Source organism: Alligator mississippiensis, chromosome 5, assembly GCF_030867095.1.
Source record: "Alligator mississippiensis isolate rAllMis1 chromosome 5, rAllMis1, whole genome shotgun sequence".
Classification (NCBI taxonomy): domain Eukaryota; kingdom Metazoa; phylum Chordata; order Crocodylia; family Alligatoridae; genus Alligator; species Alligator mississippiensis.
Genome location: NC_081828.1, coordinates 207,399,626 through 207,415,631, shown reverse-complemented (window position 1 = coordinate 207,415,631; position 16,006 = coordinate 207,399,626). Strand labels below are relative to the sequence as shown.

The window sequence follows — 16,006 nt, the reverse complement described above, 5'->3', positions numbered from 1 at the left end:
AGGAGGGGGCGCGCGCGGCGGGAGGTGGCTCTTGCTGCTGCTTGCACCCCAGGAAGGCATGGGGGAGGGGGAGAGGGGAGTGCAGCCCGACCTGCACATGGCAGGTTGGGCTGCAGCCAGGGCTGTGTGGGGCTCTTCTCAGCAGGTCCTGGGCTCAGAGCAGGGACTAATGATGCTGGAAGGATGCTGCATCCACCCCAAATTTCGCCGCTGCTCTGCTCCCAGTGCCGTTGCTGTCAGCTGCCCAGCGCAGCCCCAGCTTGTGGGTGGAGGCAGGGCATTGAACCGGGGCTGCCCCAGACAGCTGGCAGTGGAGCTGCTGCAAAACGTGGGGTAGATGCAGCATCCTCCCAGCACCATTGGTGCCTGCTCCAAACCCAGCCCCCGCCAAGAAAAGCCCTGGCTGCAGCCTGCCCCACCCTGCCCCATGCACATCTGGGGGGGTACACCCCTGCCCTGTGCCCTCCCACACTGCAAGAAGCAGTGGGAACCGCTTCCCCTCCCCCCCATAAGCTGTCACTCCAGCCCCAACCCCCACCTGGGCAGCACTTGCCCCCTCCCTCACCACAGGGTGTACTCATTTGCCCCCCTGGCCCCCTTTTCCCTCCCCTTCCACTACACCAGAGTTACCAGCTGGAGGCAGCTCTCCATGCTGCCAGCTGTGCTCCTCGCTGCCCGAGCCCTGCACTGCAACTGCGCACAGCACGGGTATTTATCAGCCAAATTATCAGCCCTATTGAGCCAATATCTGATACAGCCAGTTTTCTTCATACTGGTACCAATATGATATCAGACCGACGTATTGGTACACCTATACTTTCCAAGGATCACGGTACCCTTCCTCAGGCTAACTCAGACTATTGCCTAAAAAAAAGGGAGACAAAATAAAGCAGCTAGCCTTCAGGAAGAAGAAGAATATGAATTGGACTATTCCTGCTACTCCGTTCAATTTCAAACCGGTAGAGGTATATCTATGAGAACAGCTACAAATCTCCACTATGATAGAACTGTGGATGGATTTCAAAAAATTTAACATTTAAACATGGAACGCCTATTTGCAGTTGTTAGCATCTACTTTTGAGTACCACTGGCTTAGGAGTTAAAGAGGTTGCCTACTTTTTTAGACCCAAGGCACCCCTCTCTGAAGATGCCAGCTCTTACCTTTCACTTGTTTTTTTACAACAGAAAAAAAGGACAATTCTTCTGTTGCAAAGAACTCATGAAGATGACAAAAGGTCAGAATGGGTTTAATACAAGGGATTCCTTTTGGAAATCTCTGGGTTTATCACATGAACCATGTCTGCATACCTAACAACAATGCTAATCTTGTGCATCACCCTTGAAAGGATCAAGGCACCCCAGGATGCTAAGCAGCATCCTAAGCACTGTACCTTGCGGAAACTGAATTATATTCCATAAAGTCATCCATAAAGCCATTTCAGCACAACTGATTGGACTTCAGACAATTAAATCATGACTCACATAGCTAGTTTGCTGTATGAGTGTACATTTAACCAATGATTTCTCTACTCCAGTCTGAAGAATAATATTTTACAACTGAAGACACCAACTCTTCAACAAGGGAAGTGATGAGGGATCATCTCAGAGCATGTGGTTAGGTAGAACCAACACAACCCTGCATTAGTTAAACCCTTGTTCCCTAGCTAGTACAGGAGACCCTCGCCATTCGCAAGGGATACGTTCTCGTATCCCCCACGAACGGCGAAATCCGCGAATAAGGCACTGTGTTCATGAATGCTGTCTGTGTTTATGAAAGCAGTGCCCCGGCAGCTGGGGGGGAGGGGGGGGAGGGCATGGCTGCGCTGGCAACAGTGGGAGCACAGTGGCAGCAAGCGCAGAGCTCCAGAGGAGCTCCCTTAAGTATATTTAAGATATGGGTTTGGCATTCACAAGTATTTGGAACTGTGAATGCCAAACCCATAAATGACAAAGGGAAATCATAGGATGGCGTTTGGCTGTGCTGGTGATGGCGGGAGCATGGCGGCGGTGGCAGGAGTGGCGGCAGCAGTGGCAAAAGCGCAGAGTGTATTTAAAATGAGGGTTCAGCATTCGTGAATATCTGAAACCACGAATGCTGAACCAGCGAATAGCGAGGGCAATCATAGGATGGCATTTTGGAAGCGCCAAGAGATTCTCCACAAGGTGCTGAAGGGCTTCAATGCTATGCAACTGTACTGTTAACAACTCCCATTAGGCTACTGAGAAAAATATTACATTGTTACATGTACCATGTAGGACCGACTAGGGCCATGTACATGCCTGACATTTCTACTGGGAGAATTGCTGCTCTCCCCATAGAAATTAGGTGTGTACAAGTGTTTGTTCAATTCCTCACTCCAGGAGAAATATCATCCAGGTTGATAGTTGGGGCCTGCATGTAATGAATGCTTGTATGCTGCCAGGCTCCTTCCAACTGATCACAGAAGAGTTCAGTAGCAACTTCCCCTTTGCCTTTCCCAGATGGGGGGGCAACAGTCTTGGGAATGTGTGCACATGTGGGGGGCAACATTTCCCCACAGCTCTACTCCTTATCAAAGATACAAACACCCTCAAGTTTGAATCAGTTTCCTTATAACAGTTGTAACGCAATATCAGGAGGAAGAAAAATGTGATGAACTTCCCTCCTTACAAGGTCTGCAGTGAAAAACCTCACTTGATATACTGAGACAAAAGACTTGTAGTAGTCACTCCTACAGTTAGTCAGATGTAATCATGCTCTTGCACAACTATGATGCATACCAACCAGGTGAGAACTGAATTTCATTAAGAGAGAACACCAGCCTTCAGAGGTTTGCCAAGCCCATATATGGTCCTTGTACATCCCAAATGCCTTAGGGCTTTGGACACAGCTTTTGTGGGAGGGATAAGAACTAAGTGGCAAGGTGAACAGCAGCTCAGCTCTGCACGAAACCACACTAGAACCCAGATACTTCCCACAGTTGGGGTCCTTATACCTCCTTGCAAAGGTGAGGTTTTGCGAAATAACCAGAGGTAGCCACAGCCACAAACAGCTGCAAAGGACTGCAGTAGTGCTCCAGCTGAGCTGCAAAGTGGCCCCTTTGAAGCACAGGCCAATCGTTCAGATTTATTAAGTTCTTCTCTTACTACCTTTCTCAGCAACAATTTTCCTAGTACAGGTCTGTATGATTGAAACTGCTAGATCTTCTCCAAGTCTGTCTGTGATGCAGGGTCTTGATAAGAGCAAGAGTATGTCAAATCAAGTAAGTTCAAGAGCATGTCAAATCTGCAGTGTTTAAGTTAACATACTACGGTTTCCCTTCCCTCCCCTCCTGTTACTCAAAGACACCTTACTACTGCAAGCCAGAGGATCTCTAGGAGGCCAAGACTGAAGAGGAAGAAGCGAGAAGAGATTCCCCCCCTTCTGGCAGCCTCAGATTTATTTCTGAGCTCCCAAACATTGTTTAGGCCCTGGGAGCAAGAACTCCCAAAAAAACACCTTTACTAAAAACTTTTCAACTGCCCTCTTCACACCAGGCCATGTCAAGGTCTCTGGAACAGGGAAAGAGCTGGACTACAAAATACGAGTACAGGCCTCGAGCAACCATGCACTAGCCTGTAGGCTTTGCAAAGCCAATGATACTCCCAATTAAACTTTGACCTCAACACTGATTTTCAGAAGTGAAACTCCAGTGCTATGTAATCAAATACGCAGTTGTTTCCCTGAACCTTCTGCCACTGTCAAAAGATTGAAGATGCTGAACTTCACCAAAAAATGGAATATGCCTGGTTCAATTCACCTGGACCAAGCATTCTCAAGCATCACCTAGACAAGCATTTTCCAGGTATTTACCTTGATCTCCAGATCTAACCTCCTTCTAGTGGGGACAAAATCAAAATTTTTAAGGTTGTCAACAGAGTTTCCACAGTCTACATGGCAAAACAGATACCTTATTTAGCATTTATTTAAGGTTAAAAACATTTTAAAGATTAATACAGCAAATCGGACCACATTTAAACATGGAGATTAGTATTTCCTTCTGTTAGATTTTTGATGAGATCAAAATCGAAAGAATTTGAGCTTTGTACTGCTTTTGTAACTTTCTTAGAGGCATATGTCAGATGCTTTTTGCCTAACAGCTGTAAAGTACAAATATTCCCTCCCTCACCCACCCCCCCAGTCTAGGGTTTCAGACAGTAAATAAAATGCCAGAATAAAGATGATCGCAACCTTTCTTCTGTACTGAAAGCACGCAACTTTGACATAAAAGACACCCTTAGTGGTACTTGCCATTTTGTGACTTTTAATTGAAAGTCATTACAAAATAGTGTCAAACCAAGCCCTAAAAACAATTTTTCTTCAGCTGATGGCTCTTAGCGTCATCCAAGTGGTATTCCAGTTTTTATTTCTAGATGAACATTCCTTGCACATTCTTGGCCTCCAACTTGTGATTGCCTGGAAATTGCTACACTGGTTATTTTTAGAGTTAAGTTCTTCTTAACAAGGCTGGTGGTCACTAGCCCAGTGTCGGACCTGTAGTCATATTGTACTTAGTCACTTGTTATATTTATTTGCACCTTCATTAAATCTATTGTTGCACGAGTACTTTTTAATAGCATTCGTTATGGGCTGGGGTCAAGGGGCCTTTGATATTTACTATGCAGGTTTAAGGGCATAATTTATGTCTTTTCAGTTCTACTTTACTCATGCACATAGCATCTGTCTAATGGTTCTAGCAGGAGCAGCCAAGTGAAACTAAATCGTATTCAGTAGCACACTGCTGCGCCGGTTAATGAATGTACTGGAATGCCAGAGGAGCAGGTGTGATTCTGAGGCCAGCAGTATTTTCAACAGGGGAGGGAAGGATTGATAATACCAGAAACAAGACGGAGGAGAGCTCTAAGCTCACCTGTGTTTCTAAACATTTCCTGATCCATCTGCAGAGCACAGAACTGTTAAGAAGAGCATGAAGTTAAGATCCTTCAGGTCTGCTGAGGTCAACAAATCACACAGGAGTGGAAACAGGAATGGGAGACGAGAAAACACTTTGCAGATGGTTAGTAATAGCAGTACATTAAAGAAACTAAATACGCGCTAGGGTTGCTTGCAGACATTACAAAAAACCAAAAAACCCTGCACTGTAAATTCCATATGCTCCTGCGCCCAGTCCAGCACATGCCCAGAAGAGGCATCATGTTACGTGGACCCAGCATGCCCAACATATATATAGATCAGGTAGCTTCAGTTGGGCTTTTTTGGCGCTTTTATCTAATAGCTGATTGAATCAGCTTTAGCTAAAAGCACCAAAAAGCCATGCTGAAGCACCTGATCTATATAGACGCTGCGGAGCCATGTCAAAGAAATGCACTGCTGCTTCCAGTAAAGAGCAAGGGGGGAGGGGTGGCGCGCGCAGCAGCAACAACTTCTCTCTCTCCTCTATATACACTATGCAAATGCACATAAATGAGTACTAAAATATTTTTAAAATATATGTTACAATAGATGTTTGATTTTTAATGTATGATTTGGTTTTTTTCCAGTTCCAAGATGGCAAACCCCTCTTCCTAAAAGGAGTACTTCCGAGGGTAAGGGGAGGGACCGTGATTTCTGGTCCCAAGATGGCAACCAGGGGGCAGGGCACCTGTCAAGGGGCAAATCACATCAATCAAGATTTACTAGTTTACATCAAGTAATAGCAGTGTCACTTGCAGATCAAGGGAAATAATTCTGCTCTATTCCACAGTGGTAAGGCCTCACCTAGAGTACTGTGTCCAGTTTTGGGCCCCACACTTCAAGAAGGATGTGGACAGATTGGAAAGAATCCAGTGCAGAGCAACAAAAATAATTATGGGCCTGGGAGGAAAGACTTATGAGGAAAACCTAAAAGAACTAGAATTATTTAGTCTGCAGAAGAGAAGACAGAGGGGGATTTGACAAGTCTTCAAATACCTGAAGAGCTATTACAGAGAAGATAGAAATGGGCTTTTCTCTGTAGCTGTACAGAACAGGACTAGGAGCAATAGCCTGAGCCTACAACATGGAAAAATTTAGGTTGGAGATTAGGAAGAGCTTCCTGACAAGGAGGATGGTCAAATACTTGAACAAGCTATCTAGAAAAACTGTGGAATTTCCATCCTTGGAAATTTCAAGAGCAGGTTGAACAGACATTTGATTGAGATAGTTTAGTCAGGCCTGATCATGCCTTGAGCAGGGTCCTGGACTAAATGACTTTGTAAGGTCCCTTCTAACCCTACTTTCCTACAATTCCATCTTCCTCTATCTTATAGCAAGTTTGCTTCCATTACAGGTGAATCATTACAATTAATGGTTCCTCACTTTCCCTCTATCCTGTCTCCCTTCACAGGCTGCATAAAGTATGTGGATGGCAGGGTTTAAGAAACTTCTATTCAGAAAGAAAGGAGTTTGAAGACCAGGAGGCATGTTAAGATTGCTTGACATTGTTTCATCAAGTCCTTCAAATCATGCTTTTACAAGAATGTACCCACATTAGTGCCTACTTAGTCGAGAGTCATACCCACTTGAAAGCTGGAGTGGATGGAGAGTTTATTTGCCCAGAAGAACTACACTGGTTTGGCAGCTCTTTGCTTAAATGCAAGACACGAGCGTAAGACCAATTTGATAAAGAAATGCAACTACTTTTTTTCCTGGTCCTTATAAGAAAGATATTCTGAATAAAAATTAAAGGGCTCAGTCATCTAAGTCCTATTTGAATGCCAAATGACAAGATGAAGGAAGCTTATTCATTTTAAAAAAGATGCATTTCCACAAGTGTTAACTCAAAGCAAGCATAGCCATTAGTTTTCCAAGACATGCAGTTTGTTTACAGGAGTTAATTAAAAATGCATGTTTCTGTTTAAATTCAAATCCTACTTTATTTTGGAATAGCTTTCATGCTCAGACAGGACACACAGGTCTCCTCAAATAGCAGGATCAAGCCTCAAGGTAAAATCTATTCCTTTTGAAGCAATGCAAACCAATGTAAAGGGTTTTGCTAGTTTACTTTTGTGCAACTAACCAACTTTCCATTGTTTATCACAGCTGCTTCAAGAGCCCAGACAAATACGTTTTTATGACATCTGATATCTGAATAGTATTTTCATAACGCAGGACAAGAAGCTGTTGCAACTAACCAGATGCGCCTCACTACATTACCATGCAAATATTGCTAAATAGTGTTAGTGGTTAATAGCCAAATTCATCTATGCTCTTTTATTCCAAAAAAGGCTGATTGCTATGGAGGCTACAGAATGACACAAACGGTTCATATCTCAGTACAACACTTCAACTATGACTGGAATAGGTTATAGACACACATTCATTTGTATCACTACATAGTATATGGCAGCTTCTAACTGCTTGTGGTGAGAGAAGGGGCTGCATCAGCTATTGGGGCATCAGAGCATGGCAGAGGGCTACTTTGGCTGATGCCACTATACAGCCCCCTCTGCCACTGCAGGTACACCAAATATACCATTTTTGTGGTACTAAAGACAGCATAAATGTATAGACACTCCCTTTTTGGAGCACTTCAAATGTTACGTGTGTCCACAGCCTCAATGTAACAGGCAAAAGAACAACAGCAGTTTGGCTTTCAAGTTTTGGTACCTTCAACAAATATAAATTAAACCACAGAAAGCCGACTGGTTGGATGCTGTTTGACAGGAGTCCTCAACAGCAGTGAGCAAAATACTGCTGCTGGTGCTGTTCTGCAAGATTTCCAGTTCTAGGTTTCATAGGAACTCGTCAAAAAGCCACTTTGCTCTTAAGTCACTTCCTTCCACATGCAGTCAAAGTAGAGAGGCAGACAGATTTTGAATACCAGTACACACAGTGGGTTGGCCCCTGTACTTTTGGGATGTTCCAGTGATTTGATGAAAGTGTTTCCAGTGATAAATGAAGTCTCTAAGAAAGCAATGCGTCTCAAACCTGAATCTAAGTATTGCAGAGATTAGGATTCACTCTGCAGCAGAAACTGGGTAAGAATTTGGGTAAGTTTTCGCCTTGGTTTTAAATGGAGGAACTGAGATTTGCCCAAGAACCTTAGCCATATCTATACTGCTTTCACAAGCACAACGGTATGGTACACCATACACCAATTAACTCTCTAAAGTCACTACATATCAATTGGGAGCGCACCGATAGAGTTTTTGGCCAATAACGATGGCCAATTATTAACCAGCCATAATCGGCCGATACTGATCCAATAGCAGATTTACAGGAATGCAACCTGGTGTCTTGGGAGAGCAGCTCCCTGCCTGTTAAGCTTGTGGGGAGAAGGGGGGGAAGAGGGGGGCAGACTGAGGCCCTCACAGTGAGGGAATGAGTGGGGCAGGTGTTGCCCAGCCAGGACGGTGAATGCAACCCCAGCAGGAGCAGGACCAAGCCACGGGTGGCCCATCCAGGTAGTATGGGGGAGCAACCTCTGCCACTGCATGCACCCCTGGGGAAGGCATGAGGATCATGTGCCCCCTGAATTTGTGTGCAGGGTGAGGGCAGGTTGCCCACTGCAGGCTCAGGGCCAGGGGCTGTGCCAGCCACTTCCCATCAGGGGGGCTAGGCCAGAGCTGTGCTCAGGGCGGGTGGGGGCAAGGTGATGGCAGTGCTGGGAGTGGGGCTGTGGGGTGGGCTACAGCCACCCCAAAATTCCCTGTAGCCCCCCCTCCCAAACGCTGCCACCACCTGCTCCACCCCCACCCACTCAGAGCGCACCCCAGCCCAGCTGTCACAGCTCCTAGCCTGAGCCCACAGCCTGCCCCTTCCCTGCACACAAATCTGGGAGACATGCCCCCATGCCTCCCCCGGGGGTGCATATAATGGCAGGGGCTGTCGTTCCCCCCACTCTGGACAAGCTGCCTGCAGCTCCGCCCCACTCACCACCCTGACTGAGCAGCACCTGCCCCAGCCCCTGACCCACTCCCTCCCTCACCATGGGGGCCCCAATCTGTCCTCCCCCCCCCCCAATCCTTCCCACTGACTTACCGGCCAGATACTGCTCTCAAAGTTGCCGGGTTGCATTCCTGGCTGCGTGCACGTTACAACTGCACAAGAATGCAGCAGTTATCAGTGATATTATCAGCTGCACCAGCCAAAAAAAAGCTGATTGCTAATAATGTTAATTTTCCTTTTATAAGTGCCGATTTGATATGCAACCAATATACTGGTCCACCTCTAATACCAATGCTTTGTTCGGTGCTTCCATCACGCTAAATGCTATGTTTTACACTCGTTTTAAGACAAAAATAACCAGCTTTTGCCCAGTACATTATTACTTCCACACGCCTTACTACAGGGCTAGGCAACATTTTTTGGCTGGAGTGCCGAAAAAACCACAACATCTACTTTGAAAAGTGCCAGAGTGCCGGAATATCAGAAAACTAAAATGGGGGCGGAGGAGTACAAGCAGGACACACATAGCAGGAGCAGAAGCACATAGCAGGTTGAGGCCATTGGTGGCACTGGGATGGGGATAAAGCCCAGGCCTGGGCCCAAGCAGGGCTGGGGCCGGGATGGGGCCGTGGGCCCAGAGGCAGCGCAGGCCTGGGGCCAGGCAGGTCCACAGCCCCATCTCCATCCCCATGCTGCTGATGGCTCCCGCCCGGCAGCAGTACTGGGCTGGGGCCGGCAGCAGCAGTGGTGAGGGCTGGGGCCGGGCCTGCTGGCAGCGTGTGGCTGGTGCTGGGGCCGTCAGCAGTGCCAGGATGAGGCTGGGACCTGTGCAGGCCCCGTCCCCACCCCAGCACTGCCAACAGCCCCAGCCCAGCAGCAGTGCTAGACTGAGGCAGGGGGAGACAGTGGTGCTGGCTGGGGCTCGGCCCACAGCCACTGGCAGTGCCAGGATGGGGCTGGGGCAGGTCCACGGCCCTGGCCCCATCCCCTTGCTGCTGATGGCCCCAGCCCAGCAGCAGCACTGGGCGGAGCTGGGGCAGGCGGTAGCAGCAGTACTGGCAGCACGTGGCTGGGCCCGCCGGCAGCGCCGGAATGGGCCCAGGCCCCGGCCTCATCCCAGTGCTGCCGACAGCCCCGGCCCAGTGGAAGCACTAGGCTGGGGTGGGCGGCCACACCAGTGGTGGCAGCTGGGACCAGGCCCGCCGGCAGCATGTGGCCGGGGCCGTTTGCAGCGCCAGGATGGAGCCAGGGCCCGTGCAGGTCCACAGCCCCAGTTCCATCCTGGTGCTGGCAGCGGGCTGGAATCTGCAGTGGCCAACAGCGCGGGGCTGGGCCAGGGGCCATCAGGGCACCAACGGCCCCTAGCCCAGGGCCGGTGGTGGTGCCAGGCTAGGGTTGGAGCCAGGGGCTCTTACCTGGCTGGGGTCAGCGGCATGGGTCAGCAGCAGTGCAAGACTGTTCCCAGGCAGCCACGTGCTGCTCCATCTAGGCATGACTCTTCCCGCCCCTTGGGGCGGGAAGCAGTCGGCATGCCAATAAAAACCATGCCATGCACCACCCTCGGCAGGTGTGCCATAGGTTACTGACCCCTGCCTTACTATGTTGCTTCCTGGTGAGACATACAGACAGTGCAGACATTAAGAGCAATGAAAAACTCGGTTCTCTAATGCACAGTAGAGAACTGCCAAGTCCTCCCAAAAATTCGAAAAACCCTCCATGTCAACTCTTATTTGGGCTGTTATAGGAGGAAATTTAATTGCTATTATGTCTTGGATTTTTAGGCAAGAGACCTGAATGTTTTTATTCCAGGAGTATGGGAAATGTCGTTATCTATATCGGAGCTCTCCAAATGGCAGCACAAAGGGGTAAATCGCAACCCCTGGACATCCACCCCTCCCCAATCACTGTTCTGGCTGCTGTTTCTCTGGGGCCCTTCTTCCTCTGGCTTCCTCTTCCCTAACCCAGGTAGTGGGATGGTGCCACCTGGCGCAACCCACAGTGCTGGGGGAGCCCATGGGCAAAAAGCTTAAGGTGAGCATAGGCATCCAGATATGTGGTGCAGTGGGATAGGGGATGGGTGATGGGGAAGGAGGGGGAAGGGTGGGCATCCAGCTATGCAATGCAGCAGTGGAAGGCATATAGCACACCCACTGGGGCAACCCCTGCTAGTACAGGGCATGCAGCTCCAGCTACTTAGAAGTTGGACAGCCCCGATTTCTACACTGCATGAAAGTTAAAAATTCTGCACAACTGTAACAAGTCCTCCCCCCCGCCCCCAAATCTCTGGCTCCAGCTAACAATACAACATTCCCCAAACTCATGCTGCATGGATGGGAGCCATCAGTTACACATGCTCTTTTACTATATGGCACAGAACAAATTTAAAAAAAAAAGTGGACATACATGTAAAAACATGCTCTTAAGTAACAAACACCTGATCTACCGCCATGCTCCAGGCAAGTTTCTCTGCTCCACACCTGTGCCTAACCGAATGCTTTCACAGGAAGGGGCATAGCAATTAGTCATTGAACAGAGAAGCCCTTCCAGCCATAGCTAGGGATGGAAGTTTAAAAACCAATTGTATGACAAGTCACCCAACTTCTGAACCACCCACCACTAACACTAACCACTAACTATCACTGCAAAGTTGTCTACCATCATATGCCCAGATCCAATTATATCATCAGGATCAGCCACTCCCTAGCCAGAGAACTAAGTAGGGCACTTGCTAAATTATCAAACAATGTTTAAAATAGATTCTTGTATGTCACCTGCAAGGAATGCTGCAGGGAATTGCTCTGAAGCATTACAGCATGGAGTCTTTATTTGCTCTTCTAACTATTCCAAATTCAATTAACTAGCTGCATTGGAGTAGCTAGAGGTTACTAGTTGCTTCCACGTCACTGAATTTCACAGAAACGTTTACAGAGCCTGTATCTGCAAGATCCGCACACTATCTAAAAACAGAGATGCTCATCTTTATGAAGACAGCAATAGCAGGATCTACATTTTAAATCAAAAGGTCTTTTCCCTTCATAGATTTTATTTCTTGGCTGAGTGAGCACAACTGCAAGACAAAGAAAACTTCAAGCAAAAAGTCTTTAAGCGTTGTGACTGTGAAATAGAAGCAGGCAAAGCAAGAGTTAATCCTGGCACAGTGTCCTTAAATAACCTCACTGTGGTTTGATCTTACAGCTGAACATGCTGCCTCTAGTGCTCCCAGCTACTGCTAACAAGTACAATGCAGCAAGTTTTACCACCAAGCGGTAAAGCCCATCAAAATCAAGAGTCTCAATTAAAAGTGACATTTGAGTCTCATTTCAGTTTCCTGTTGGCTGCAGCCATTTTGCATTCCAGCAACACCTCTGAACTCCAGCTGGATGGGTGTAGGTCCACTGTAAAGAAAGTTCAAGTCAGGCCTCAAATGTGTTTGATTCTTAGCAGATTTTCTATATGTATAAAACACAGGAGAAATCATGAACACCAAATACCAGTTTCAGATTCTCAGCTGTTCCTGCAAAATTGCTCTGATGTGCTCAGTGGCGATGCGTAGGGGGTGCGTGCTCACCACTTAGGTGATGGGCAGCCACTCCTGGAAGCAACTGCAGCATAGGCTGCAGGGGACACTCCCACGCCTCTCTGGACAGCGCGATCTCCTGCAGGGGAACCCCCCTGGGCAGCAAACCCCTCCCCCCCGGTTGGCAGGACTGGTCGGAGGGGGGGGGGGGGCACATGCCCCCCGTGACTAAGGCAGCACCAGTCATCCATGGATGTGCTACAGGCAGCACCCATTGTGCAGTCAAGCCACAACATCAATAGGTTTGTTTTTCCCCACCCAGGGACAGCCACATTGGCAACTTAATATGAAATAAAAACAACCAATTCATTTCACTTTAGTACTGAAGGATACCTAGTCATGCTGTTATGGGAGTCCAGGCTAACCAAAGTGCTATCTTTCAGAAAGAACGTAAAAGCAAAGCTGTAATACTATTTGTAGTACTAAACAATGCAGGCATCTTCAAAAGGAACGGTTGGATTTCTCAGCATGTTCAGTCACGACCACTGCAGTTCACCAGGGAACAGTCATATTGCTGTGCCTACTACAAGGATAGGAGAGGAACTGTAGCACTACTTTTGCCCATAACCAGTATTTTATGTGGAGGCTTTTGGTTAGCTCTACCAAGCCTATACGGCATGCAAGCTCCTACTAGTAGTACAACAGTGCTAGACCACTGCAGTCTAACCAATTTCTTACAATGCAGGTTTTCCGCATCTTGGTCATGACTGCCTGTCTGTTCCTAGACTTGTGGATCCAATAAGACTGCAGAGGCTGGACTTCTTCAGCCAAAAATACTGCATAGTGCAAAGCCTTAAAGTTACACAAAAGAATGTAGCATGGAAACAACACAAAACAACCCATTTCTCCCCCCACACTCACCCTTTCCCACACACACAAATATAGGTCACTGCAATTTAATTAGATTCCCTCTCAGAACTACAAACCCAGAAAGGGTATTTCAGATTGCTGATCCAAAGCAAAGTTCCAGTTTCTAGGATAGCAGGACTCCTGTTCATACCTCAAGCTATTTGTCCGCTCACAACTTTTAAAAGTTCAATCCAAAGGATGCCCCCAAATATAGTGGCTCAACAGAGCATTATAGGAAACCGTGAACAGCAACCTTGCAAGGCTGCACCAAGTGAACACATTGAAATGACTGTTCTGTCAATGAGAAACTTAAATATGTCCATATCAGATAATCCCTAGAACAAACATTTTCAGATCAATGCCTGCTACTTTTCAATAAACTGGCTGTCATCCTCAGAGGCTCAGAGAAGTGCATCCAGAACTCAAATTCAGTCATTTCACATAGTAGAAGTAACCATTTTCAAACATTTTACTTCCAAACTTGATTAACAGATTCAAACATTGTGTGCTATTACTGCATAGGAGACAAAGATTCTTTACCTGCTCAAAAAAAATGAAGGCAAGGTGCAGTTAGCAGGATCATTTGGACCATTACAATATGAAGAAATTGGGTTCTTTCCACCGGGAAGAACTGACTCATTTGGGGGAACATGCTTGGTTTCTAATTCACCTGTTTACATCTATGGAGAACGAGCAGCTTTATCTACAAAGTAGAGTTAGACCACTTCAACTTTGATGTTAGTTAAGTCAAACCAAAATATCTCCACGTTTTGGTTTAAGGCGTAGCTTGCCACGATTGGTACACTAGATCTATACCCTTCTAGGCTAACTTAGTTTGGGGCAATTGTTCTGTCTGCCCCTTGCCCCATGGGCATACTCAGAAAAGGCTCAACTTGGCTCTATTTTGTCTTCTGATTCAGCAATGCTGTGGGGATCTTAGAAAATATGGGCTACTCTATCTTCAATAATTAGTTGCCTCAATTTGCTCTTCTGAGAGCCAATGGATAATTCTCAAGCCAGATAAAGATGGAGGGAAACAAACGAAAAGAGTGCCTGCTATCCTCACTGAGGTTGTCTGTCCGCTCTTATTCATGCTCATGATCCAGGGCACTGACAGCTAAGTTTCTTGGGAGGAAAGCCAGATCCAACAGCGCACAGAAATGCAGAGAACAGAGTTGAGACCCAACCCATCAGTACTAATTGCTCAAATGGTTGGGATGCTCAACCATGTAGGAGGGTAAGTGATGTATGCCTATAGCATTAAAAAAACCCCCATCTGTAATCAAAGACAAACCTCATAACTCACTTTTTAGCATGCAGGGCCTTTAAATGAAGACAACGGCATCCACTGAAACAACTAAAGGTCCTGAGAAGGACATCCATCAACTGGAAGTTTAGTCAATAGAACAAGTCATAGAAACAAAGAAATTACCGGGATGAATCTGATCCAATATCCATCAAGTCCACTACCAAACACTGCTGGGAAGAGCCCATGTTACCTTCCTTGAGGCAGATATGGAATAATTCCTCGCCGCCTGCCAAAGCGGGCTGCCTTCCTAATCCCTAGTGGCGAGACCAGCTTGACAGCGCAAGCCCCCAACGCCAAGTTAAAAAACTCAGGATACTCTTACACTTATGAATTCGCAATCCTTGCAGCCTGGCGAAGATCGATCTCAGGTAGAAAGCGGTTTCACAGTCTAGTTCCACGCTGTGAGAAAGATAATTTCCTTTGGTTTCACCTTTTTATCCTATTTCACGTCAGTGGATGCCCTCTACTTGTGTCAGGAGATATGGGGGGAAATTTAGACAACTCCTGACCCCCTCATCTCCCCAATCTTTCCACTCTTCACGGACAACCTCCCTGCCCCCTGGCCCTCCCCCGCCCGGCACGAGCCGAGAAAACCTCAAACCGCTTTTTTCGGCCTAATAAAAGGGATCGTTTCCGAATCAAGAGATCTAGATTTTCGCATTCGATTTGATGAACGGCATTATGGGGTTTCCTATACAGTGCGATTCCTCGCGCTTCGATGCCACTGCTGACCTCTGCCCACCGGCTGCTCAAGGGCATCCCACCTTCTTCCCGGGGCCAACAAGGAAATTTCGGCCCCCTTGGGTGCGACGTTTCCAGAAGGTAAAATAAAACGCGAGGTGCGAGGAGGCGAAGGGTACAGGCGAACCCGCCTCAGGGCTGCGTGGCGGGGGGGGCTGGGGCCTGCCAGCGCCCCTGCCCCGGGAGGACCCCGGCTACGCGCAGGGAGAGGCCGATGCCCCGCTGGGGGCCGGGGAGGAGCCGTGCCTCTCTCGGGGCACGCGTGGACATTTGGCGGCAGCAGCAGGAGGAGGAGGAGGAGAAGGAGGCCGGCGGGGCTGGGGCGAGCTGGGCTGGATGTGACCCTGCCCCTCCTCCTCCCCCGCAGGAAACCCCCGGCCCGTCTCACCCACGCTGCGGTAGCCCAGGATGGCGATCTTGCGGGACTTGGACGGCGGCATCTTGTCCCCGCCCGGCCCCCGACCCGGACCCGCCTCACGGGCGGCGGCTGCGCGGAGCGGCGGGAGCGCGCGGGGCCCCGGCGGCGGCGGCGGCGGCCGCCTCACACATGCAGCGGGCGGCGGGGCCGAGCGAGCGCGCCTGGCAGCGGCGCTGTCACGTGACCCCCCCCCCCCGCGCGCGCTGCGTCACGACCCGAGCCGAG

General features: G+C 48.3%; 1 protein-coding gene across 1 annotated transcript in view; it reads right to left on the bottom strand.

Moving 5' to 3' along the window:
• Nucleotides 1-15,897, bottom strand: part of RHEB (Ras homolog, mTORC1 binding) — a 56,171-nt gene extending 40,274 nt beyond the window's left edge. Inside the window, exon 1 of the mRNA XM_014609050.3 lies at nt 15,752-15,897. Coding sequence (XP_014464536.1) covers nt 15,752-15,803 — 52 coding nt within the window. The 5' untranslated portion in view covers nt 15,804-15,897. The remainder of the gene's footprint in view (nt 1-15,751) is intronic.
• Nucleotides 15,898-16,006: the final 109 nt, after the last annotated feature.